Source organism: Gavia stellata, chromosome 9, assembly GCF_030936135.1.
Source record: "Gavia stellata isolate bGavSte3 chromosome 9, bGavSte3.hap2, whole genome shotgun sequence".
Lineage (NCBI taxonomy): Eukaryota > Metazoa > Chordata > Aves > Gaviiformes > Gaviidae > Gavia > Gavia stellata.
The window spans coordinates 38087891-38114785 of record NC_082602.1 but is presented as its reverse complement, the minus strand read 5'-3'; the positions used below and the strand labels follow the sequence as shown (position 1 = coordinate 38114785).

Sequence of the window (26895 nt, the reverse complement as noted above, 5' to 3'; positions counted from 1 at the left end):
CTCATTGGGAGTGAAAGAGTATTATACATTGAAATCAGACATTTGTCCTACAGGATGCCCAGGAACTAAAGGGAGATGGCTTATCTGACTACCATAATATATCCTCCTCCATGCCTAATATATCCCTCCTCATGCACATACAATTTTATATGCATATGTAAATGCATGTAAATAGATATGCATATTTGACATGCTTCTTGCTGTCTGGCTGGGAATATCAAACAGAGGAGCTGGTCCTCCTTAGAAATCACGGCACCCAGGTCCTCGTGAGGAAATGAACCACGTGAACAAGTGGGATGAACAGCACAGGGTTGGTGTGACATGGCTCAGCCTGGTTTCTGCCCCTTGGCACCCCCATTGGCATGCTGACCAGGGCAGGCCACTTCTCAGCTGACCTGGTTTTGTCTCGTTTCTGCTGAACATCCTCGGAGACAGCGTACTGCACCGGCCTGCTGCATCCTCACCTCCCCTGGCTCAGGACTGACTCTACCTTCTCACAGACTTAAAGCTGGTGCGCTATTCACAAGACCTTTTGGCTTTGTAGAAGGGTTATTTCCAAATGTCTTTATTTTCTCTAAAGGTAATTCTCAAAATCTGTAGGACAAATATGTGGCAATTTGAAGTGGAAATTCTCATGTATAAATAAGCTTGGGAGTATACCTGGTGAGCAAAATGCATAATGTCTGGGAATGGTTTATGTGATAGGAAACCTTTGCTTCAGAAAACCAAAAATTATCTCTGTTGCAAATCCAATCTCTCTTTCTGGGCCTCAGAAAAGAAGGTATCTGGTAATGTATCCAGCAAACAATTCTGACATTCATTTCAGCTCTACAATCCAGTCATTGTAATAGAAAATAGACCATACAGGAAAATGTTACTCCAGAAAAACATGAGCCTCACAGGCTTAGCCCTGTACCAGCAGGCATCAACTTAATGAAGTTTGGAATTAGGAAAAAAATTGGCCTAATTTCACTTTGGACTTGCAGGCATTTCAAAGTAAAGAGTACATTTGCCATCGGATAGTACTTGACACAGAAAACTCCCCAGCCTAAATTGGAGATCACCCACACTTGTCAAAACCTGGAATTTTCCTTCTTGTTGGATGCTGTTTGAGCTCGGGTTCTCTGGCTTTCATCCATGCCATGCGTCTTCAGGAGGGACACGTTTTCCCACTGGTACAGCTATACAAGGATTAACATCTCTGGTAATAAGCATTGCCATTTGTTCCCCACCTCCCTTGTTGGGCCACCTCTTTTCTCGCTGCTGATTTGCACGTGCCCGCAGAACAGTATTTAATAGTGAGTGTTGGTTGGGGTGAGGTGTCGAGATGGTTTCGGGGCGTTAGGACACAGAGCCTGCGTAGGCTTGCCAACACATTGACTCGGAGTTCTCCTTCCAAAACAGAAAGCCTCTAAGTAGGGTTGACATTTTCCATTATTCAAAATGGAGCCCACACGGGCAACGCACAGTGGTTTAGGTGTGCAAGACATGGTGTTTGTTTGCTTGCTGGCATCATTAATTTCATGTGAGAGAAATACTTCATTAAGGGTTGAAAGTCATTGCAACCTAAAGCACTGGGGGTTACAGTATTCTGGGGATTTATTTTAAACCCAAATATTTTCCTGTGTATGTGTATGCAAGTCATTAGTTACTTCTTCCAGTTTACTCAGCTGGTCAGATAGATGAGGACACTGTCTGGGTAAGACTGTTTAGGAGTTTTGTTGTTGAGTATCCGAGATTGGTCATGTTAGTGTAATGTTTTCTGCGAGAGAGCTGATTTACAAGGAAAACAACACAGAAAAGCAGGGATAAAGTTTCTGGCAGCTCTCAGAGGAAACCATTCCCCAATACATTCATTGCAATAAGAGCTCCATGGCTAAAAATACCCCAGCTTGCCTCGTCCGTAGAGATGTTTGCCCCTTTGACTTCAGGGACAAAAATGCCTGTGTGCTTTGATGGGTGGGTAATTATCTTTCTGGGAGCACTGGCTGGCCGCTTGTTCACTGACAGAGTAGATCAGTACACGGGGTTGTCCCACAAGGTCATATTTCATCAAGCGCTATGACTTAAGCCTGTGTCGTTTATGACTCAGTATGCTTCTTGCTGAGCTGGGTTACGGCCGGCTGGATGCCTGTGAGATGCCCTCACTGTGCTCCCCTGCTGCCGCGGCCACAGGTCAGCACCAGGCAATGGGGGGCTGAGAAGTCCCACTCCCAGCTGAGACCATTCCCAGTCTGAAGTCTTCCAAATAAAAGGTGATTAGAAAGCGATGGCACAAACTAAAATGCGAGGAAACCTGAGCATAAAAATGGATTAGGATAAAAGAAGATACTGAAAATTTTTTCAAATATGCTGTAGGTAGAGAAGCTTAACGTATGTATGAAAGTATTTATTAAGCTTTGATTTAAATATGCATGTACTGCTATCAGCGTCACAAAAATGCTTGCCCAAAATCCTCATTCAGAGAGAGAGGCCTGTGTTGCTCGTTGAGGGGTGCTGGTCTGCCTATTGATAACGGCGTACTAACGCGTTGGGCTCTGGAAGTGAAACTTGTCTCCCAGCTGAACTACCTGGAGGTGTTTCAGGAGGTTATGATTTTCTCTATTGCAATGTCTCTTTAGCTATGACAAAACTGTTGAAAGAAGCACACCGTATGAAAACACATTTCTATCTCGAAAATGAAAAGCATCCTCTTTTTTAAGTCAAGCATCTTACTTTTCCTAGTTCTCCCTGGCTTCGTACCAAAGCTGTAGGGAGGCAGAATTACTTAATATCCATTTCAGATAACCCACAGAATAAGATAATGAGGTGTATCATCTCCCTACCAGCTGCAGAGTGATTAAAAAAAAAAAAAAAAGAAAAAAAAGAAACTGCACAAATGTGCTCATGGTACACACAATTATATAAAATTAGTAAATAGGAAAAGTGCAATGAACTGCTTGAAGTTCGTGCTGCGTAGATAGGAATATGAAAAAGAGCTCCTAATTGCAGAGATTTTTTTTTTTTTTTCAGAAATTGGTCACAGTGATGTATTTTTAGACTTCATGTTTTAAATACTTCTACAGTATCTTACAATGACTAGACTTTAGTTACTATATAATTACAGGAAGATCCTTATGCAAACACCTATTACATGTAGGCTGCTCCGCAGTTCTAGAGTTACTGCAGGTCTGCAATTGGCTTGAGAAATTGCCAGTAGAAAACGGCAACGACCCTTTTGAAACCATTCGAGCCTCATCTCGCTCGGACCATCTGTTAATACACCATTTAATGTGTATTGCAGTTCTTGAAGTTGTGCTTGAAGAATGGGGAGCCTTCCATTTTATTTCATGTTCCTCTGCTTTTTTAGAACTTTTTGTTCCCTAAAGTAAGTGACCACTTTGTATCCTCTTCCGGGGTGATGGGGGGAAAGTTAATAAAGATCGTGACCAAAGGGTGGTCATGGGCATGGTGTCCAGTCTGAGTTTGGACTGATCAGAAGATTACCTGACACTGGTGTCTGAAAAAAAGGTCCCTCAGCAATCATTTGAATGAATTGTAATACCAAACTGTGGCCAGAGAGCTAAAAAAAGAACCGTGTTCAGGACAGAAGTCTGTTTCTGTAACTGGGTTGTCCTCTGAAATTGTGTCACTGCAGAAGGAGGCAGGGAGATAGGCTAGAGACAGACACGTGCCATGATTTGGGGGAGGAATGATGAGGAAAGGACAATGCTCTTCTCCATGGTGGGACGCATTGCCCTCAATGACAGCAACGCGGTGTATTTTGAATATCCCCCCGATGACAGCGGTGTGGTCTTCAACAGCATTGCAGTGGTGCCAGGGAAAGGGAATTACCACTGTATTCTACACTGCCGATTTATAGCGAAATAAACCAGTGCTCAGATATTATATCCACATTAGTTCTTCGTGACTAATGTTGTTACAATAAATACCAGAGGAATTAGTAATGAATACCCACTTACTGTAAAGGGTCGCCAAATATATACTTAACTTGTAATGCTACTGGGAGCACATATATAATTTTTGTGTTTGTTATTATGTAAAAATATAACTTTGAGGGCTCATTGGTCTAAATTTAATTATGTAATGGCATAAGTTAAACTGCATGAAAGATATATAATTATGGGCTGACTGTTCTATCTAATACTATTAGCTGATGTTACAAAACCAACATTTTACTTCTGTTTGTTTTAGTTTTGAGAGGCTTCACTTGCTGTGTTTGTGACCCAAAGCAAATGAAAGTTTTGCAACAGAATCTAACAATCAGAAAATGCCTATAATAAAAGACGCTCTGTTTCACTCTTCCTTTCATAAATAATATGAGATTAAGACCTAATTGATTTCATTCTCCTGTGATGTATACCACAGTGCTTTTTGATGATTTCTCTCAAATTTCCCATTAGGAATATTTATTTTTCTTTAAAAACATCCAAAAATATGCTGTCCTCCTAATTTATGTCCTAGCGTTTATGATGATGGATGTTGCATTGTTTTGTGGTTTGCAGAGGGCTAGACAGGAATGTTAAAAATATATGACTTCATAATTCTTAGTCTGAGTTGAATACTGTCCTCTTGTGAGACATTGTAAAAATTTGTGGGTTTTTTTCTTTCTTTTGTTTTCAGGGAGACAGTGAAATTTGTAGCAACAGATCAAAGTGCTTATTCTCAATGTCTGGTCTGAAGTAAAAAAAAAAACCAAACATATTTAATGGGTTATTTGTTGTGTTTAAAGGGATTTTAGCACACAAAACCTTCCTGCCATGCTCTCAGAGCCATCCTGTCTGATATAAGGATCCTGCTGGAGAATCATCACGTCTCAGAACGAGTATTGAAATTAGTAGGAAAGCTTAAAACGATGTTTCTATTCAGGTGGTCTGAAAAATAAGGAGCTATTCAGGCCCTCAGGGAGAGGATATAGGATGTCCAAACACAGGCCCAAATTACTCTGGCTTGGACGTTTTCAGGGTTTTTCTGTAGCAGGCTGTTTGGCAGAAAAACCTTGGTGCTTCTTCCTACGTGGCAGAATTCCCTTCTCGCTGCAGTAAATAGGGGTTGGTCAACAGCAGAGCACCAAATGGGAAGAGGGCACAACCTTTTTTCTTTTTCGTTCTGCAGAATATTAATTCCTGCCTGGTAGCGTTGACCAAGCTGGCGTGCACGGGGCCTCGCTGAGCACTGCAAGGGAGAGCGGGGGACATCAGTTACTGCAGTGGTTTCTGTAAGAAAATGGCAGCACCAGAACGAAAAGTGGAGTTTTAAGGCTGTGCAGACGTGCTGAAGAAGATAGATTGGGTTTTTATTTATTTATTATGTATGAAGATAAGTGTTTGGTCATCTGCTACTGAAACGGAAGAAAGTTTAGCCAGTGTGGGGTTTTTTTCCTCTTTCTGGAGAAAGGCTGGAAGAGGAAGATGTCAGTGGCTAATTCGGTGTGGGGCAAAGCCAGGAGCTGAGCCCTACATCCCCCGGGATGTTGAGGCTGTTGGGTCAGGGTGCTGGGGGCCGCGGGGGGTGCCCCAAGGTGGGGAGGGTGCCCCAAGAGAGCCTCAGCTGCCGGTGGCGGCTGTGCTCGTGGAGAGCTCTGTGTTTGCATGACCGAGGGTTTATGCTACAGGAAAAGAATGTAACTAGGGACCATGTGAGGTTTGGGTTTTTGTGTTTTAACTGCTGAAGAATTTAGGGGGTTGCTGTTGTTGTTGTTAAGGTCCTGTATCCTTGGAGCGGTGGGTTTCTTTGTTTGCTCTTGCTTGAGCTCCTCTTGGCTTTTTCACCCTTGGCCCTGTTACAGCAGCCTGCAACAGTCTCTGTGTAGTTTCCCTATAAAGTAATATATAAAGCTTAATCAGCATTAAAGCAGAGCTTACTCCCCTGCTTTGTTAGAGGAAAGGAGCTGTTTTCCAAGAAGATGTTGCAGTGGAGCGGTAGGACGAACGGGGCAGAGCGGGCAGGGGGGAAGGAACGTGATGAGCATGTACCACTCGCCGTCAGCCCTGCTACCCTTCTTCCAGGTAGAAATGATGCTAGCAGGCAGCGGTCTCCAAACACAGCTTAATGGAAGGGGCTTGCTCCCTCAGATTATGTTTTATCCCCGAGACAGACTAAAAATACTGCATCTCATTTATTAAATGTATAAATAACTTCAGGATGACTGTTTTACTTATATATGAATATAATGTTATAATGCTTTATCATTCAAACAAGGTGGGGGTTGGTTTAGTTTCTTCTCTGTCAACAGAAAGGTACCTAGAAACATTTCAGTTTGGGAGATCTGCGATCCATGACAAAACTAATTCAGTATTATATCCTGTTGATGGGCTGTAGCAGTTCAAGGTTCTCTACAAGTACCAAGGACCATGTTTCTTTGACTAGCTCACCGGTAGGTCTCAGAAAGAAACAGTCTCCACTCAGCAAAACCCCAACTTTATCAGCGTGTTCCTTGCATGTGTGCAACAAGGGAGACACTGAGTAAATCCTTGGTTCCCAAAGTCAGGAGAAGTCTATCCCTGTAATTAAACTTGAGCTCCGTTGAAACTCCTGGGGCACCAGCTGGGCACCGGGAGTCCATCGGCTCGGACAAACGGGCAGACCACGGCCTCGTGGCCGGCGGAGGGGAGACGCGAGGTCTGGCTAGAGCAAGGCGCTGGCTGGTTTGCCCTCTCCTTGCTGCTCCCAGCTGCACTGGCAAAGTCAGAACATCGAGGCAGCACTCTCCCATGAATTTGACATTGTGGTACCTTTAGGACAGGAAGAGAAGAAGGTCGTAACCGAAGTAGGGAGCTGCAAGGGGAGTGGAGGGGAAGCTAGGAGTGTATTTATTGATAACAGAAAGGTAAGACTGCTGACCTTGCATTGCATTTCATGGGCTTAACGGCTTGGTTCAGACTCGCTGTGCTGCTCAGAACAGCACGCCGGCTAAAGGTACGGAGGATGGAAACTTGCCCTGTTGACTAGGAAATCTATAGAACGCAACTTCTCTCGAGTATGTGCGGTAAACAATATTTACAGCCAGTATTTTATTTCAGTGTGCGGAGCCGATGGATGCTATTCTCGGGAGCATGCTATTTTATGTCTGAATGTTGTGACAGAGGTCTATAGCAAAGCTCTGTGGCTAAAGGTCACGCTGTATTATGCTATATCTATGCCTGTTAATTATAGAGGACTGTAATCTGCCACTGCAGTCACAATTCAGCTGGATCTTGATTTTGCAGAGAGTTAATGAAGTGAGGGAGGACTGGAGACACAAAGTCTCAGCAGCTGGCTAGGGGACACACAGATTTCAAAGGATAAAGCTTTTTTGTTTTGTTTTGTTTACTCTAAGAAGCAAAAACTTCAGCCTGGAGGCCCCAGAACTGTAGATCCCTGTAGCTAAGTCCAGACAAGTCTTCATGCATTTTGGCACATATGGGAATAAAAGGACTTGGATTTCTGGATAATGCTCAATGCCATGATTACAGTGAGGTGTCCTGGATATCCAAAAGGAGATCACGGCTGATCTGGGAGATGTGAGAGCAGTGTTACAGAGGTGCTTTGTCCCCACCAGACCATCTTCTCTTGAAATTCTTCAACTACCTGAGGTGGTTTATCCTCTCTTCATTTAACTCAGGCTGTAATGCAGGGATGCAATTCCTGCTGTAGCAGAGACAGGTAGCAGACATAGCTTTCCTTTTCCTTTTCCTTTTCCTTTTCCTTTTCCTTTTCCTTTTCCTTTTCCTTTTCCTTTTCCTTTTCCTTTTCCTTTTCCTTTTCCTTTTCCTTTCCCTTTCCCTTTCCCTTTCCCTTTCCCTTTCCCTTTCCTTTTTTCCTTTTCCTTTTCCTGTACTCCATACCCTATAGCATACCATAATCCATCTCCCAAGTGCCATATAGTTTGCTACGGTGCCTTCCATCTAATGTCACAAAAGCATACAGTATCATACCCTGGAGGTTTTAGACTCAATATATGTTCTGTCTGCTCCTTTTTTTTTTTTTTCACGTTGTCTCCATCAGTCACTAACTCCTTAAAACTCCTCTTCTTTAACCAAGGGGAAACTAATGGAAGTTGATGGTTCCCTCAGTGCATCCTCCTTCTTTCTGGTGTCTGTACTAAGCCATATGTTATGCTTGTTTCCAGGTAAGTTGTTCCACACTGCTCTCTTCCATGTTGCTCTCTTTTGAATTGACCTTTCCAGTGCCATGTGAACTAAAGCTCCTGCATGAATTAGTAATCTGATAACCAGAGTCCAAGCCAACTGCCTGTATTGTCAGGCAGTCAAATATTAACTGTTAAAAATGACGAGTGCTCTTTACATCAAATGATGTTCATATGTAAGTGCAAACTGAAAGTTAAGCTACTTCCAGCTGACCTATTAAAGTGACACAGTGACACGAGTCAGAGGCAGGTACGAGAGCTGGAGAGGAAAGGATGCGTTGCTGTAGCCCTGCTTTGTGAATGCCAAGGGGTAACGATTAATGCAGGAGACATTCCTGAGCACCTTGGAAGCATTACCAGCTCTCACAGCGCCCTGCTGAAAGAGGCGTGTTAAACGTTGCCAAACCACTTCGAAGGATAGCGGGGGGGATGCCGTTGAAAGACGTGCCTGAAGAGGGGTCCTGATAGGATCTCAGAGATCCTTGTCGCTTCATTCCTCCGTCTTTCCTCTAGCCACAGGTGACCCACAGCCGCAGGGTGAGGTATTTCATCCACACTTCTCAAAGCACAGAGCCTCCGCAGCAGTGGGATCTCTGCTCTGGGGTTGGTAGCTAGTGGCTGGCTGGCTTTTCCTGCAGAGCAGAGGCTGAGGCTTAAAGCCGAGAGCAAACCCAGCTACCAGCATATGCCACCTTCTGCCTACAGTAATAGAGAAGAAACAGCAATGTGCTAGGTTCCCTTTCCCAAGGAGATAAAAATAAATAAAGAGCAAAAAGTCTGTTTAGCTGTTCATATGCTGTTTCTGTTGTGGGATAGCCCTAAACTAGCATAGAGAGGAGTGCGTGCTTTGGAACGAAAAGCTACTCGTGGTTGAAGTGAAGGAAAAATAAATACATAGAGTGAGGAAGATAAGGAGGACAAAAATGGAAGGGGAGGAAAAAAAAGCATAAAGAAGCAGTAGCAAAAGATAGAAAGGTAAAGAAAACCCCAGAAGCAGTGAGACACCTCCACACAACACCCCACCCCCCCATTCCTCTTCCCCCGACAGTGCTAAAGAACAAAGCTGGGAAGGATGGATGGAGAGCCATCGCCCGCGGGAATAACCTGGAGAATCGGGATTGTGGCCCCCTTTGAAGCAGCCACACAACCTGGATGCAATTTTCATTTCCTGCAGGGAAACTCAGCCTTGTTCTTCTGAAGTGGATAACCCAAGCCTCGTAAAACTAATTGTGGGAGGTGGTTTGACATGAGAAATTAAAAGTCAAGGTTTGGCCTCTCTTATGCACATAGTAGTGAAGCAGGGGCACTTCAGATTAACTTCCCTTTTCCTTCAGGTTTTTTTTTTTTTCCAAAAGAGTTTTGAAACTGCTGTGAAATTGTACTGTTGTTTTCCAGAGCCAGAGGTAACTGGAATTCAGTAGCATTCCTACACGGATGTCATTAACAAAATATCTGGGGCTCTTTTGTGATAAACTATCAATTTATCAACTTCAAGCCCATAAAATTAGTGTGGCAAAATGCAAGTGTTCCTTTCGGGTTAGGTTCTGGGGGAGGAGGAGGAACTCTGATCAAGTATCTAGTTCATTCATGCTAGTGAATGACCAAGATATAATTGGCTCCACATTCTCTGTCAGCAAATATTGTTACTCAAAATAAAAACCCTACCATCTAAGTGAAAAGCCATGTGGGATTACCAAAACTCTATTTAGAAGTCTTTAGTTCCCTTGACTGATTTTTTCAATGGCAAAAATACCTTCAAAGAATAAAAATGTCTACATGGCTTTTATGGTGGCCTTCCACAAAGGAATCGTCTGTTTTAATTTTAACATTTTTAACCAATGTGCTGTGTGGAGCTCGGATGGCCTTAATGAGATAGTCGATACAGTTCATTAGTTTATATTTTAAGGGATGAAAAGTTGCTGACTATAGCTGTTAAAATGTAATTGATAATGGGTGAGTAGGGAAAATTTAGCATTTGGGTATTTAAAGTTACACCTAAGATAATCCCTGACTGCTGGCAAGGATAGGGTTTTCCTGGGACGGGGCATGATGAAGAAAATGTGTGCTGCTGAGGTGAGAATGAGGGGTACCTGTAGAGAGAACTCAAAATTCAGAGCAGCTGGGGGTGAGTCCTTGGGTCTAGTTTTGGGTGGAGACGTAAGGGGAGAAAACGTGCTTTTTAATGGTGAAGCAAAGCAGCTGTTAAGAGGCCTTTCTGCACACGCTTCAGCATCCCAGCTCTTTTCCAGGTGTTCTTGTGCCGAGATGACCTGCCATTACCGCTGTTACCCTGGGGACGTGGCTGTCCCCAGGGCGGTTCAGAGATGCTCTCAAGCACACCAAGCGGGCAGGGTGCAGGGCTCCAGCTTGGGAACCACAGCATTTTGCACCCGCTGAGTTTCTGCTGGCTCCTTTATCCTCTGGGCTGGGGAAAGGCATAGCCCGGATCACCACCAGTAGCTACTGGCCTCTGCTCCAGAACAGACCCAAATCCGTGGTTCCAAAATCAATTTTTTAAGTGGGGTTGCACGGCTGTTGTGCCTCCTGACGTACAGACACATATTAGGCCAGTTTTGCCAACTGTTTCATGCACAAGGAACATGGGGCCAAGCGGCAGAATTAAGTATCAATATCCAAAGAGTGAGTTTTGGGAAGAATCTTAATAAATTAAAAAAAAAACCGCACAATAAAATTCTGTGAGGATTTACAGGATTAGGATCTTTCTTTCTACTGCTCTATGGCATTCTGCGCAACATGTGGGCATTAGATGTATTTTGGTGGTACGTTAAGAAATAGATAATCTGTATTTGGTTGTTCTCCCAGACAGTCAGTAATAATAATTTGAATGAGGAAGATTTTAAAAAATGCATCTGGCAACGCTGTGGGTGTGTTGGTTTTTTGTTTTGGTTTGGTTTTTTTCTTTTAAAAAAACCCACAATATAACATAAGTCGGAGGCACCAGAAACAACTCCGAAATAATTATGAAACCAATAAATAATCCCCGAGCTCCAGCGCATGCAGATGACTTTCCAGAGGAAGCAGCCAGGGCTGCGTGTGCAGCAGAAACGGGGAAACCTCGGCAGCCGGGGGGAGCGAGCGGCGGCGGGGGCCGGGGGGACCCCAGAGCCCCCCGGACCCGCGCGGTGCTCGGCGCTGCCTGCGCGGCGGCGGGCGGTAGGACCCCGCGGAGGAGCTCATTTGTTCCACGCTGAGGAGCGCGGTGAGCGCAAGCCAGCACGGACAGGCTGCTCCTTTACTGCAGCGGTCAACAGGATTTTCCTTGCCAAAAGGAAAAAAAAAAGACCAGACCCAGCCCCAAACCTCTTTAAAAAGAAAAAAAACACCCAAAACAACTCTTCTTTTTTTTTTTTTCCCCCCTAAGAAAGCAGAGCCCAACTCATCAGCGGCTCATGCAGGAGCAGGAGGGGTTTTGGAGTTAACTGCATGCAGGAAATCTCTCACATCCTGAGTCCCAGCTCGCTCCTCTCTGTAACTGTATATTATGGTGCTGCTCTCCAGCCCCAGCTGATGAAAGTTTGTCTCCCTCAGTCTGGGCTAAGATGTCAAAGCGTCTCCGTGCCGAGCAGCAGCGCTTCCCTCCTCCGCACCCCCCAGCCCAGATTTCCATGCTGCTGCTGAGCCTCGGCTGGCTCTGCCTAGCGTCACCCCCGGCTCAAGGTAAGTTCACTGGGGAGAGCCAGATATTTTGCCTGAAACACGGACACTCCATTTTCAGGGGACAAGCAACAGAGAAATGACTTTAACAAAGTCAGCCCACCCGGCTGCGCGGGGCCGCTTCCCCGCACGCCGCCGGCGCTCAGTTTGCGCCCCCCGCCGCGCTTCTCCCCCCACTCCTTCCGCGCTGCCCCCCCCCCCCGCTCCGCCACGCTCCGCTCCGCGCTGCGGGGCGACGGCGGCGCCTCCGCGGTGTGTGTGGGGGGGGAGCGGCCGGGGACAGGCGGAGCCGCGCCAGGCTGGGGCCGCGGAACTGCCGCCGCTCTGCGCGGTGTGAAGACTTCCAAGCTCTCCTCGGAAGAACTCCGCTCCGCAGCCGCCAGCACCCCCCAGCCCCGCCGGTCTCCCTGCCCCCGGGGCCGGTCCGGGGACCCCCGGCGCGGGGTGTCCTGCGGGGTCCCCGCTGCGGCGGGCACGGCGCGGGGGGCGGTTGTGCCCTGAGGGCCCCGTGGCAGCGGCCAGCCGCGGGCCGGGGCTGAGTGCAGGGCTTGGGAGTGTGCTCGGAGCCCGGACTCTGCCCCCGGGCGGGAGGAGTTGGCTGGAGAGGGCGAACGCGTCCCGGCTGGGCGAAAGTGTACTGGTCGCTGCGCTCATTCAAAGTGAGCGCGAGTGCGGGGTGGGTGGCTGCAGGCTTAAAGATGGTTTGCGGAGCTGCCTCTGTGCTCTCCGCGGGGTTACGGATGGGGGGCAGCCCGGGAAAAGGGACTCGCCTCTTCGCACGGCAAGTCTGGGGCTTTTTCAGGAGCCGCGGGAGGGCCCAGGCCCTCTCCTCTTCACCAAGCAGCGGCTGACAACGCATATTTTATGTGAGGGAGGAAGGGAGATTCTCTTGTACAAATACACGTGACAGCGCTGAGAAGCGCGTGTGTCCCTGCGTGTTACTACTTGCCTTGGGTCTCTTTTTCACTGTAACCTTAAACTTTGTAAATGTTTGCTTGTCTCTGAATTTATGCGCAGCAACTTTCACTGGGACTTTGGCTCTGGACTTGCGAAGAGCAAGATAGAGATATACTTTATCCCGTGTCAGCCAGCACATTGAAATCCTAGGGTGGACAGAGCAAGTTGTTGCATTTAATCGAGCACCTAGGATTTATGTTAATGAATTAACAGGAGTTGAAGCTTCGCTTTGCCTTTGTGAAGGGCCCTGATTTCTCTTCCTCAACGTTTGTATTTACACCGAGTCAGCGTACTGGGGATAAGGCTCCAGAAATTCTCAGGCAGACGAGGAGAAATGGGTCCCCAGTTCCCCTGTGGCCGTTCTCTTTGCACAGGTCGAGGGTGGGTTTGTGTGGGTCGAGGCAGCACGTCCCCCTTCTCTGAGCGTGGGAGCCGCTGTGGCCGGCCGGGCCCCTCCGTGTTTTGGAGGTGCGCTAGGACAGAGGGTAAACGTGACTATGCGTCCAGGAAAGCTTGAGGTAAGACGCTTCAAGCATTCACAGGTGACAGAAATGAAGAAATGAACACACCTGGAAGTAGTTGTTCTGACAATAAGAGGGCAAACTGTGAGTGACTTGGATCTAACATACAGGTGAGGGAGCGGAATGGTAAATGGGGGTGGAAACCCTCTTACCTGTGTTTTGGGATTGCCTAAGAGCCAAGCTGAAGCTCTAAGGTTACGTTTGCGCTGATGAATTAAGTGCTCTGTAAAGTTTGTGTTAGCCGCTCATCTTTACTGTGCCCATCTTCAGGCGTCTAAGCTTGAGCAGCAGCGGTGCTTGCTGACCCTTGCAGCTCAGCTGGATTTTGGGTTTGCCCTGCTACCTCTTTCCTACTCCTCTTCTTCCCGTAACACCTCTATAACTTGCTCTTTCGCATCTGCAGCCAGCATGCTCAGCAAGCATCCTCTCCTTTAACTCCTTTTTTTTTTTTCCTGTGGAAGTAGAGAACAGCTTCAGCTTTGCCAGAGCATGTGCTGCTTTCTTGGTCGCAGAGGTGCTGAAAGTTACGGCCATGTGCTTCTAGACCCGGCGAAGCTGCCCGGTGACGAAAAGTCCTCTTAGCTGTGCTGGCACGCATCTCGACCGGGCGTTTTGAAGCTTTGCAACTTCTACCTCAGCTGGCTTTACTGCTGTGACTGCTCTGGGCCCCGTGTCAGTGACTTGAGGTGCTGCCAGGACATCCTAATTTTTACATAAACACATGCTTAGTGATTAAGACAGAAGTTTAAGTTACAATATGTCTTGAAAACCAGTTTTGAAATATGGCAAGAGACATGCGTAATGTGGGACTGCCCAAGTAACAACTCTAATATTAAACACAAATTACCAGGTCATGAGCTAGACAACTTAAAAGCAGCCTTGCCGCTCACTTTTAGTATGAGTTTCCTTTCCAAAGTTTATGGTTTTACAATTGCCTTTTCCACTTTTCAGTATTACTAGCTCTTGGTTGCTGGCTAAAGGACCTCATGGACAAAAAGCAAAATGAACTGAAGTACCGGCCTCAACAAAGCAAAATTAGCTTTGCTATGCTGGTGGAGGATAGTATCTAGCAGGCTAAGAGCTAGTCTTACAGATTTAGGCAAATGCCTTAAAATCTACATGTGTATAAGCTTTTTGCAGAGCCAAGGCCTTCCTGTATCTGCAGGGCAGACAATGAAAGTGATGGTGTGTAAAGGTAAACTCCAAATTAGTGTGGGTGGGAAAACTCGTAAATCTCTTTTAGATATTAGGTATTAGCTGGAAGAACAGCGGAAAGATGAAAATCCTAAAATTGCAGTTAAAAATTCTTTACCTTCAGTTAAAATAACTTTCTGCCAGATTTTATTTTTGTTACTGATTGCAACTGCATTGGCTGTAATGGAAATAAATCACAGAAGAAGAAATCTTTCCTTGTCTCTCTCTTTAAAACTGATCTCCCCAACACACCCTGTGTTTTAGAGCTCACTTTCAAATGCTGTCTTCTTTCAAACTGTTCCAGCGTTTGTGGCAGATATTTACGGTCTGTGTATAATCACCTTCTTGTCTGACGATTATCCCTATCAGGTCCCCTGCAGACAGCCTGGCATGAGCCGTCACTGTCCACGGGGCTCCATAGATCCGTGCCAAAATACACCAGCTGAGGATATTGTGCCCACTCTTCAAATCATCTTCGCATCGTTAACTCTCCTGCTCGCTGGGGAGCTGCCGGGTTGTTCGCTGGTGTTTTGTCAGGCTTCTTGTCTCTTGCTTTCCTTGAGACTTTTGGAAAGGTCGCCATCCAGCCTCAAAGAGCGGCCTTGAACTGATGATTGGCAGGCTACGTTTTGGGTGGCTTTTCATGCTGCTCGCAGGGCAGAGGCTGCCCCGGCGGCACTTTTCTAACAACACGTGAGTGACTGCAGCGGATCGGGGCTGTGGTTGTCTTCTACTTCCACTCAGGCTGTCAGCTGCCGACGATGCTCTTGGTCATGAAATTCTGTTTTAAAAAGGCTGAATTCATGTAAAGGCTTATTTGGTCCTTCACCAGCCTCGTTCAGACCTCACATATCCTAATGCCGACAGATTTATCGCTAGCGGTCCCTATGTTTCTAACATAATCTCACATTGCCAGTGCAAATTATCCAAGGAGTCCAGCTGGGCTTCGTTCTATTAGTATTCATGTGCATCCTTTTGGGCAGTACCGTTTGCGCTCCAGGGCTGCGGTGTTGCATGCGAATGGCGAGCAGCGAGCTGCCTTTGCCAGGCAGGCAGCAGGATACGGCCAGCGCGGGGCGGCGGAGCAGCCCGCACGTGCGTGTCCAGGGTGTTTTAACAGCCCAGCTTCTGCCGGTGGTGCTGCCAAGCCTCCTGTCCGAGAGTCTGGCTTTTGGGGACTGTGTCTTTGAGGGCTGATGGGGTGGGTTTTTTACCTTGACTTTTGCTGTGAGAGTTGTAAAGCAAGAAGTGGCGTTTGCAGGGTGTTTGTAGTTAGGTCTGAAATACTGTTACACATCCAGGCTCTGCTGCACCAGCATGCTCTCCGCAGCTCTGCATCTCGCGCAGCATCCAGTCACAGAAGCACTAAGGTTGGAAAAGACCTGTAAGATCATCAAGTCCAACCATCAACTAACCCCACCATGCCCACTAAACCATGTCCCACAATGCCACGTCCACACGTTCCTTGAACACCTCCAGGGATGGTGACTCCACCACCTCCCTGGGCAGCCTGTCCCAATGCTTCACCACTCTCTCAGGGAAGAAATTTTTCCTAATCCAGCCTGAACCTCCCCTGGTACAACTTGAGGCCATATCCTCTTGTCCTATCACTTGGGAGAAGAGACCAACACCCACCTCCCCACAACCCCCTTTCAGGCAGTTGCAGAGAGCGATGAGGTCTCCCCTCAGCCTCCTCTTCTCCAGACTGAACACCCCCAGCTCCCTCAGCCGCTCCTCATCAGACTTGTGCTTCGGACCCCTCAACAGCTTTGTCCTGCTTAGGATGCCAGGCCCTTCGTGCTATTCATATTGTAGGGATTTTTTGTTTAATCCCTTTTTCTGATGGCTTGTTTTCCTCTATAAGTTCTTGTGTTTTACTCTACATCATCTCAGATTTTGATCTTCCCATTGCGTGCACATCGTACTTTCATTTCAAGTAGCTTTTCAGATTGCTCCTAGGACAAAAACACATCATCTCCAAAATTTTATAGTAGTAAAGGCCTAAATCGCACCTGCAGAGGTTTCTCTTAGGCCCTGCTGAGTTTCTAGGGCAAATCTATGACAGATTAAATTAAAAATCCATGGCTTGAGTAAGTCTGTTAGAGGGTTGCAGTTGATTCTTGATAGGACAGTGCAGTCCAAAAGGACAATCTCTTTTGTGTCTGGCTAACACAGCGCAAAGTGCTTCAATTGCATTAAATTTTTCTCTTTTTGAGAAAAGGATCGGACTAACTGAGAAAAGCTATTGATTCTTAGGAGACCCCTGCTCCAGGATGTTAACCCTTCTCTTTTTAGCGTCACGTAAGAGTTCTAGGCTACGTTGATATCTACTGTGATGTTGGCATTGGTGTTTCAGAAAGTGACTTGATCAACTGCATGATCTAATCAGAAATGCTGACTCCTCTGTTAAATCACTTCACGTTGTATCATTAATTTTTTACACCCTATATAAATGAGTTTGCTGCTTTCCATGACTTGGAGCTAGGATGAGAAATATTTGGTGGCTTGAGGGCGGGGGGTTGTCCATTCACAAGGTCAACATGATGAAACTGTTGATTAGATGAACACATTCTTTCTTGTCCAAAATACATGATCTAATAAGGCAAGAAGTGAAATGTTTCATGGCCTGTTAACCAGGCTGGGTAATACACAGCAAGGCATAGGAAGCTGGGTGCAGGATTTGGCACAAAGGAATCTTTAACTAGTTAATTCTGAGATATTTGTTAAGAGCAACCGTATAAGTCCCTACAAATACAGCCTAATAGTATATGTCATATGTGTTAAGTGAAAAACCTTCTTCTGGCAATGGTGAAAGTTTGCTGGTTTCTTGCTTCTATTTAATGTTTTCTAACTCTGAAAACAGCTGATCAAGCAAGAGAAATAAACCTCATGTGTGACTGCTTACCTTTGAAAGAATATGTTAAAATATAAATTTCACTGAATCCAAGTGTTTATGGGGTTTTGTTTTGATATAGCCATGAAAAAAAAATTAAAAATAATCAAAAATCTGGACTTGGTCATCGTGCTACTTTTAACAAGGTGAGCATGTGGGCCTGTCCACGCGTGGAGCTGAGCTTCACCAATATCTTTATTTAGCAGCTCTGTCTGTATGCAGCGATGGTAGTGTGCTGAAGAACCTCTGTTACTTCAACAATTAAGAGATGAGGAGTAGAACTATTCAGTCTGGATTACTTAAGTCTATATGGCATTCCTTTTCCGCCATTGAGAGCATTGCAGTGACAGAGCTATAGCTGAGAATAAAATGCAGCCTCTGCAGCTTATAGGGAAGGATACAGCATCTCACTTCTGATCCACGTTCCCTTTTGCGTTGGAGGCCATAAAAATGGATCCAGGTTAAAAATGGCTCTTGCATTTTGACACAGATTTTAAAGCATGAGGTAAGCATTCCAAGTGAAATAGTAGTTATTTCTTCATCTATTGCCTCATAAGTGAGGAAAATGCACCCCACCGAAGAGACACTTTGGGTAAACACTTGCGGTTGAGGGAAGAGTGCAGGGTCATTGCAGAAGAAATCTTCACACCTGAAAGAAAGAAAGAAGGAGCTTGTCTATCTATTTTGTGTCGTGTATGTTCCTCGTTTGTGGGTCTGATCCTCAGCTGGGATAAATTGTCCCATCTCCATGGGTCTGGCTCCTTTGTACAACCTGGTGCTGATGTTCTCTGCTGTCCATTTAAAATCTGCTTGACAGGATCAGAGGATGTGTAGGTTAGATGAGCCAAGCTGTGCTAGTGACCTGCGAAGATATCCTGGGTGTTCTGCCTGCCCTGAGAAAACAATAAAAATAAATGTTCATTACTCCTGCAGCTCATCTCCTGAAGAAGTTTGTGAAAGTCAGGAGTTACGGGCTGACCCAGTGCTCACGGCGACATTTGTTGTAAGGTCGCACCCATAAACCTGAGCGGGATAGGTGGCTTCAAGAACATCCAGTAACTCTAAGTTTTCTGTTCATTCATGTTTCAAAAAATAGGAAGACAGACTTCAGTGACAGCTTATGTTAGTACAGGTGCAGTTAATATTTCTTTTTCTGCTGTTGTGTAATGCGAGTAGCCGGTATTCCCCATACAAACAGAAACGCGTGATGGATATTAACTCCCCAGCCCAGTAGCTCATTTGCTAGGCTTGGGAAAGAACTACAAATCGTTTCCCATGCACATTTACCTAAATTAATACTGAAATTTGCTTCAGCTGGATTGGCTGTGTTTTCAGTGTGATTTTCCAGAGAACATCTGAATGAATGATTTGTGTGCATGAGACGAGCAGAACTCAAACTCCCACTCGATGGTTTTTTTCACTGATGATTGTATACGGGAAGGAACATCCCTCAATGCGGCTATGCTAAGGATTCCTTGTACTCACTGGGGGAGACTAGTAAATCATTGGAGAAAAGGATTGTACTCTACCTTTTAAAAGACCGAGAGGGAATTGTATTTTGGGGAGTAATTTTGAACTTTATTCAGTGGAAAGTAGCCTTTCTTGAGGGTTTGGAGGGGAGGAGCTGGAGAGGAGCGCTGGATCTGGATTTTCGTGTAATTATGTGGATTCATTGCTGAAAAGCTAATATATTCAGTACTTTTTTTCTTTGACATTGGAGCTCTGTGGATTAGTTGTGTCTTCTGTTCTTGTAAAGCACAGGCTATTATTCCTCTAGTTGAGTAAGTGTTTTTGTTAAGTGCTGCCTCGCTGATGCTGAAGGGTGCAAGGGCGATTTTGTAACGAAAATGAGAATCTCTGGGACTGGGATCCTTCAGGGAAGGAGTAGCAGTTTAGGAAGGAGCAGATGTGTCCCAGTACTGTCTGTGATGGGATGATGCTGGGGTGATGCTGAGTTAAGATAGGACATCCTTCCCTATGGCATCCCGGAAATACCCGCGGGAAAGGCAACCCTCGATATTTTTCATCTTTTATTAGTCGTGTCCTGCTTGTTTTCATGAGAAAGAATGACTGGGCCAATTTATACGGCGCGCATCAGGACTTGGGAGAGAAGCAAGTTTAAAACAGGGTTTGCAGCAAGAGGACAGAAGTTCTCCTGAGCCAGTATGTCGCTCACTTTTCAAAGCTGCTTTGGGTTTGAATCTTGCATTTACAACTTGCTCTTTTCTGTGAACTCCAAGCGCTGAGCTCTTCCATGGGGGGAACCCCTCGATACATACCCATCACACGGTGTGCCGAAATGCCCTCCGGTTCAGTGCATCGCTGCTTTATTTCTCTCACATTTTGAAATGTTCTCGTCTAGAGAAAAAAGACAACTCTGTCCTTGGACTGGTCCTGAATAGTAATTCCTCAGTCAAACGTAACAACATCATAAATGAGGCTGGACAGCTGTTTCCTAAATGTAATATATGTATATATTCTAGACACGATAATAAAGCTTGGTTTTCACTATTTGAAACGTTCTGCAGCCTCCCTGCCCCCTCCTGCAGCCAATGGCAAATGTTGTTCTCAAAACTCCACTTGTCACATTTTGTTCCCGAGAACAGGGAGGATATTGAGATATACTGGCTTCTTTCCTTGAGTGCATTTCAATATGTATTTTGTATAATGAGAGCCCAAATCCTTCTCGCATTACTTATGCTTTAATCACACTGTGCTCTCCCAAGATTGCTTTAATCGCATTTGCATCAGCAGGAGTAACTCTGTATGATGAGCAATATTTCATCTGCAAACAGAGGGGACCAATCTCGGGCGCATGATGAGGAAGGAACTGGCTGTCCTGGATTTGTTACAGCTCTCTAGCAAAGAATGGTGCAGCATCCTGATTTGAGAAATAGATACTCAAGAATCAGAATGAACAAAAGCTATTTTTGCAGTTTTCTTGAGGACCTGTCAAGTGTTATAGTTCCCTTTTAATTTTCTAGTAAATGGCTTCTTGGCATGTGTTAACTCCCAAGAAGCACGATGCTGCCTAGTGCAGCAGACATCATTTTGTACTTTAGCCATGACATTACCGTATATGAGAACTGAAAAGTTATATAGATATTACACCAATATATAAACCATGTGTGTTAGAAAGACAAGTTCAGTTTTGAAATATTTGACTTAGCTATGCTTTTCACTTTCAATCTGTGCCAAACATGTGCTTGAATGACTGATGGAGTCATATGGTTCCCTGAATAAAGCACTTTATTGTGCGCAAACTTAGAGCCTTCCAACAGTTGTATTACAGAAGCTTGAAGATTAAGATGATCCAACTGCTTAGGGGGTATGTTCCACAATGAACATTTTATTTTTCTTTTTTGCCGCTCTCTCTTTATTTTTCGCCCTAAAATGTGTCATTAGTTTGTTCAGCTGGTCACGCAGTGACACTGACCGCAGAGCCTTTGGTGGAGAAGAACAGCAAGTTACCTTCAAATTTAAGCTTTCACTCCTGTGTCCATATTAAAATGTTGAACACATGATTTTTTCCGTGGAGTTTATGGGATTTTGTGGGGGAGGGGTGTTTCCTGTCGCAGATTATTTCATCAGCAGAATTAGATTTAGGAAGGGAATAACTCATGCAAGAAGAAGTGATGACAGGAGATAGTTCTTAGAATTATAAAACTGAAATATTCAAAAGCATGTTTTTAATGCTGTTTAGTTAAAGGGGATCAGTGTGTCTCCGACTCCTATTTCTCATCCGAGCAGTCAGTGCTCGTGAAGCTGCTCGGTGTGAAAGATCAAGTGGACTTGCTGCAAAATCATACACAGATCAGCTCAAAGTTGACAGACCTGTCAAGTTGGAGAGAGGGTTTTTTTCGCTAGAAGCAGAAAGAACAGAAAATTAAATTCAGAAATCATGGAGTCGTCTTGCTGTTGCCTATCCTCAGGCTCATCAAAGACCTTTGCTGACTTTTGATGTTTTAAAAATTTTGTACGAGTCGTAATTTTGCAATGTGAAGGAAAAGGCAAGATTCAAGCCCAAGAAGATCCATGGGATTAGTAGTTTTTCAAAAGCTACTTGTGCTTAAATGCCTGAGGTCTTGGGTTTGGGAATAGGGGGAGGAGTGGGAAAACAAGTAAAACTTTGTGTATAGTTAGGTGGCTTGCTTTTTTTTGTTGTTTTTTAAATAATTATTTTCCAGGCAGGCCATGAAAGGACTAATTTTACTAGATTTTGTAGAGAGAATCAATGTACTGCTCAGATGTGTAAAGGTTAGTTGGAAAAACAATTTATGATTTTGAACTAACAAAAACTTTACTGCGGGAGATAAGACTTTTATGCACAGTCAAATCTTGCCCAGACTTTTGCGCTTACATACAGATGAGGGCAGAGTCTGGCGTGTTATGTGCTGTCTTTTTTAGAGCTGTGTAAGTGCTGTTAGCGGGATAATGGGAAGTACCTAATCAGTGCAGTGGAGTTACTGATTTTTGTCCTTTCTTTTGAGAGGGTGTCTGTGTTTTCAGCTGGTGGTTAGTGTAAAATTTAAGATGGATGGACGGTTGACTTTAAGGCAAGCTCTTGCTTATTTGACCCTATGCAAGTTACTGGGCTTTCTTTCTTTAACCATTACGCACTGGGAATCTTGTACTTGTTTATTTTGCAGCATTTTCATATTTATTATCAGGTATTATTATAATTTGCATTTTTGTTATATTAATATGTGACAGTTTATTATTTTTCCTGTCTCAAACAGAATGGTTACCATTCTAGAAGGTGCTTTCAGCAAGATCTGTGGCTGGATAATGTTTAGCTTGGGTAATGTGTCAGCTTTTGCTGGAAGATGGAGTGAATCAGAGGACTGGAAGCACATATCCCCACTCCTTGGTCAGATAGTTGGATAGTTGACACTTTTTTTTTTTTGGCATAATATAGTCTGAGTCCTAATGTTAACAATTTCCATTTAAAGCAAGTTAATTTTTAATTTATTTTTTTCCTTGATGCACAAGAGCTGGATGTGATCCTCTTTGCTTGGAAGTTCTATATTGCAATCCTATCTAACTTTCTGTATAGCCACTTTATAGTCTTGCCAGCTATAAATATATCAGCACTGGCAAGATAAATACCAAGAGGTATATAAAGCTAAAGGACAATCATGAGTCCTGTCATCTTCGGTTTTCTAGATTATGCAAAATAATTCTCTTAGTTCCCTTCTTGTAATTCAGACTTTTCCCTTCTCTGATCACACTGGCAGCCTTTCCAGTCCACCAGCTCCAGGCTGAATTAATCTTTCGTGAACGCAGGTGAGGAGAAATGCCCACAGTATTCCAGATGTTCTTGCGTCGGTAATTCTCAGGTGTAACCTCAATATCTGATATTCACTGGAAACACCCCTTTTGATGCATTGTTCCAGGACTGTCTTTGCTTCATGTGACATCAGTGTTATATTGAATAGCATGAATGGGTCTTTCTTGGGTCATTTGCCTTTGAAGATTACTGCTTAGAGCCGAAAACTTACTAGTCCCTAAGAGTATGACCCTCCATTCTCTACTAGTTGGTTTCAACCCTTTGCTCCAGCCTGCAAGTTATTGGATTCTTCTGTAATGTCCCTGTGCTCCTCCATGCAGATGTCGTCTCCTAACTTGGAGCATTGCATTTCAGGAGGACGCTTATGCACATTGAGTAAAGGTTGCCGATAGAAATACTAAGACTGATCTGAATACATTTTCTTACTGAACCTTGGTAGAAACCTTCCTTTACCTGGTTGGTTGGCAGTGTGCTTGGTAGCTAGTCTCTCCTCCTTCCCCAGTCTCACCCCCTTCTTAAATTTCCTAAGCTCCCCCCACCTTGAAGGGCAAATACTTGGTCCTCCTCTCTCAGCATGTGAGCTTGGTAATTTTGGATATAAAAAGTTCTATTTTGAGTCTGGAGGTGATAAAAGAACTGTCCCAAATAAGACATGAGAGAGACACAACTGATGGGGGGGGATAAAGCTCTCACCCATCTGATGGGCATCCCTGCCAGCAGTGGGTGGCTCTGTTGGGGTTCCTGCCCAGCTCGCCGGGGCTGGTGGCACAGATCAGTCCCGAGGTGTCCTGGGCTATAGGGGAAGGCGGCTGGCAGCAGTACCCTGCCACAAAACTGGTTGCCAACAGTCCAGCGAGTGCTGGAGGCAGCCGCGTATATACAGCCCTTCCTCCATAGCCAGAAATGAGCCATCCAAATCATGGATCCCACTGACTGTGAACTAAGCTGAGGAAGTTGAAGAAAGCGAGGAGGGTAATGGATAAAGTATGCCCTTTCTGTCTTCCAAGGCATTGCCAAAGCCCTGAGATACAGAGCAGTGCCGGTAGCTGTTTTCAGTTTGCAGAAGGATTACTAGGTTCTATTATTCTTTTCTATCCTAAGATTATTCCGGTGCATTGGTATTTTGTTGCAGAGGAAAAAGTAGATAGGCTGTGACTTACCTTTCATATTGCAAATGGGCTCAGAATTGTAACACAAGGATAATATAATTTAATTTAATTTAGCCTTTTTTATTCCCCTGCTTCTTTTATTTTCATAACTCAGCAGTAACTGCAGTGGGTGACATGAAGGGTGACTGGGCACAGTGTGCCGGGGAGAGGGCTGCAGTCTGGGCTGGAGATGGGCACCCAGTGGCATCGCTGGGGCCAACGGCCCTGGGCTGGGCTGCAGTGGGGTGCTGAGACTGTGAGTGCCCTTGGGTGCCTCGGGACCCTGACGGGATCACGTTGACCTGTGTGGGACAAGACGTGCAGATGGGACTCCCAGAACATGCACGTCCACAACGGGAAGGAAGCACCGTGTCATATGCTGGCTTTATTGTAAATCCGTATATTAATAGATGGATGGTATTTATAAACCACCCCAGGTCTGAACTCCTCTCTCCTATGCCGTGCCAGGGGAGTGGGGAGCAAAACCAGCACTAGCAGGAGAGCAGGGCTGTGCAGTTGGGGGGGATTTCATTTTTTTCCTTCCACTTCAGACCATTTTATCCAGACCCAGTCAGTACTGAGAGCATTCACCTTTCTGTTTATCATAAGGACAAATAAATTGCACTGCCTGACTAAAAGCTTATTAATTTTAAGTAAATGCAAATCTGAAGTGTGCCTGGGCTTCTTCAGGAGGCAGCGGCCATTAAACAAAGATGTCATGTTGCATGCTTGGAGTTTATCTTGCACAGAGCTCGGAGGAACTGAAATACAAAGCAAAAAGATGAAAACTGTTCTTAACTTCTTCGCCGACAAGTCCTTGTATGATACTGTGCAAAGAAGAAAAGTTGTAGAAGTACATGGCAGATGAAAAATATTTAAGCCGCACAAAAGTCACTGACAGATAACATCTACTCATCTCACTATTTGTACAAAATATCTTTTCTATTACTGAAAAAAAAGAATAAAGGGCACCACATCAGCTTGTGGGCTGCTTGTGGATCAAAAGCGTTACCTTCAGTGCAGGCTGAAAATAGAAAACAGATAGACACGACTGTGAAGTTTTTCATGTGAAAAAGTGGGAGACGAGCTTGCGTCAGGAAGAACTGGACAGAATTTCACTGAAATGGAAAATAAGTAGGTGAGTAAGTAGGTGCATGTGACACAAAAGATAGGAAACCTGGGTCTAATAAAAGTTTCTGGTAATACAGATGGCCTGATTTTTTTTCCCCTCTCATGACACGTTACCATAATTTAAATTCTCTGATTTCAATTATTACACTATTTATATTGCTGTAATACCAAGAGTCCCTGTAGAGAAGAGGCCTCATTATTAATGTAATGCAAACAACCCTGATGGTTCCAGCTTCAAAGAAATCCTAATGAAAATGGGTAAAGGAGATGAAGAGTGGCAGAGAGGAAATACCAGCGCGTCTGCGCGCATGAAGAACTGCAGCACGGGGAGCTCACGGGATGTGATCGAGGTGATGGAAACCCTTTGTTAGCACAGATCTCCAGTCCTGTCCCATCGCGCTTCTCTCCTGGTGCTCCTCAGATGCTCTTTGGGAGGGCTGTGCTTATGCTTGGAGATGGGTGGCCTGAAACCAACAGAAGAAAACTGGGACTGTGTTTTGTTCAGCTGTTGTACAAGAGACTGGGTGAATTATCCCTCTCTAGGATAAATTCTTTGGTGTTTCCAACTTTGAGGCGAGGGCCGTGCGTGCCGAAGGCTCTCCGAGGTTGCCAGCAGCCGTCCCACCTGTGTAGCTACTCAGAAGCCCACACCGCTGCTCAGACAAGGGGCTGCTCTGGGGCTGCACATCTGTTTGTCCCATTTTTTCAAAGTTTCCTGTACACTTCAACTTCCATTTCTATGCCTACGGTTTTTTGGCTTGGCTCTCTTATGTTTTTTTGTGGGTTTTTTCCTCCTGTCTTTGAGTCATCCTCTACCCATATCTTTTCCATGTGCATCCCGTTGTTCAGTTGGACTCAGTGGCCCTTTAGATGGTGTCATTTTTCCCATCTCAGACAGATATGTGTGGGTTGCTCTTCGTTGGCTGTGATCCCTTGTTTTCTGCAATGTGTTCTTTGAAGCTTTGCAATCCGGCTGCAGAATCCTATTTAAAGGATCTACCTTTTTATCTTCCCCTACTTTTATATTTAAAGACTGATCTAGAGTTTACCTATCAGTTATACAGGTTTCCTTATTTTGTAGTCTTTCGGAAATATACGTAGTACATAAATATAATGACCTTAAATCAGAAAAACATAGTTATTTGATTTACAAAAGAAACTGTAATGTGCATATATCACACTGAGGACAGCTGGGAGTTAAGCAAGTACATAACATTAAGCATGTGCCCAAGTGCTCTTCAGAATGAGGCCCCATGACTGGGCTGCAGTGCTTTCTCCACCTTCTGCAGGAAGCTGTGATTTTTATCACACCCAATAATTTAAATAAAAACATTCAGATAAGCAGCAAAATATTTGGCTGAAGGAAAGCAACTAGACAGAAATTGGTCTTGTGTTTTAGAAATGCTGTGGCTTCAGCAGAGTTTGCAAACCCTAAAGCTTGTCTGTTTTTTTTCCCCCCAAATAAATTATCTTTTCCAATAAAGATATAACTGCTGCCTATAAACCTGTCTTGATGTCTGTCTCCGGACTATCAACGCTTCCGTACAATATGCGTTTTCAGTGTGCAGATAAATAAGCATGTGTGTGAGATTAAATTTGCTCATTGTAACCCTGCTTTGTTATGCACCAGAAGCATCACTTTGTCATGAGAGAATAGGAGTGGTAAAATTGAACTGTACTTTGTGTAGATACTGTTCCCTTTTCCCGTGATATTTTTATAGCGGTTGCACTTTCTGGACCATACTGTGTAATGAGGGAATAACATACCTGTGCACAAATGCTGACCTTTTCCCCCTCTTTTTTCTTCTGTTTGGGGTAATGTTGTGGTGTTAATGCTCTGCAGAATTAATAAGAAAGGCAACTTGCACATGTAGGAGTACCAGAAAGACTTTGATGCTTCCTGATATCTAGCTGCAGCTCCATGGTGTAAGACTGCCTGGAAGCGATGTAGACAATGC

The 26895-nt window shown here is 44.7% G+C and overlaps 1 protein-coding gene across 1 annotated transcript in view; it reads left to right on the top strand.

The window, feature by feature from the left end:
* The first annotated feature begins 11688 nt into the window (after positions 1–11688).
* ADAM12 (ADAM metallopeptidase domain 12) overlaps positions 11689–26895 on the top strand; it is a 187642-nt gene continuing 172435 nt past the window's right edge. The window contains exon 1 of the mRNA XM_059820998.1: positions 11689–11806. Coding sequence (XP_059676981.1) covers positions 11689–11806 — 118 coding nt within the window. The remainder of the gene's footprint in view (positions 11807–26895) is intronic.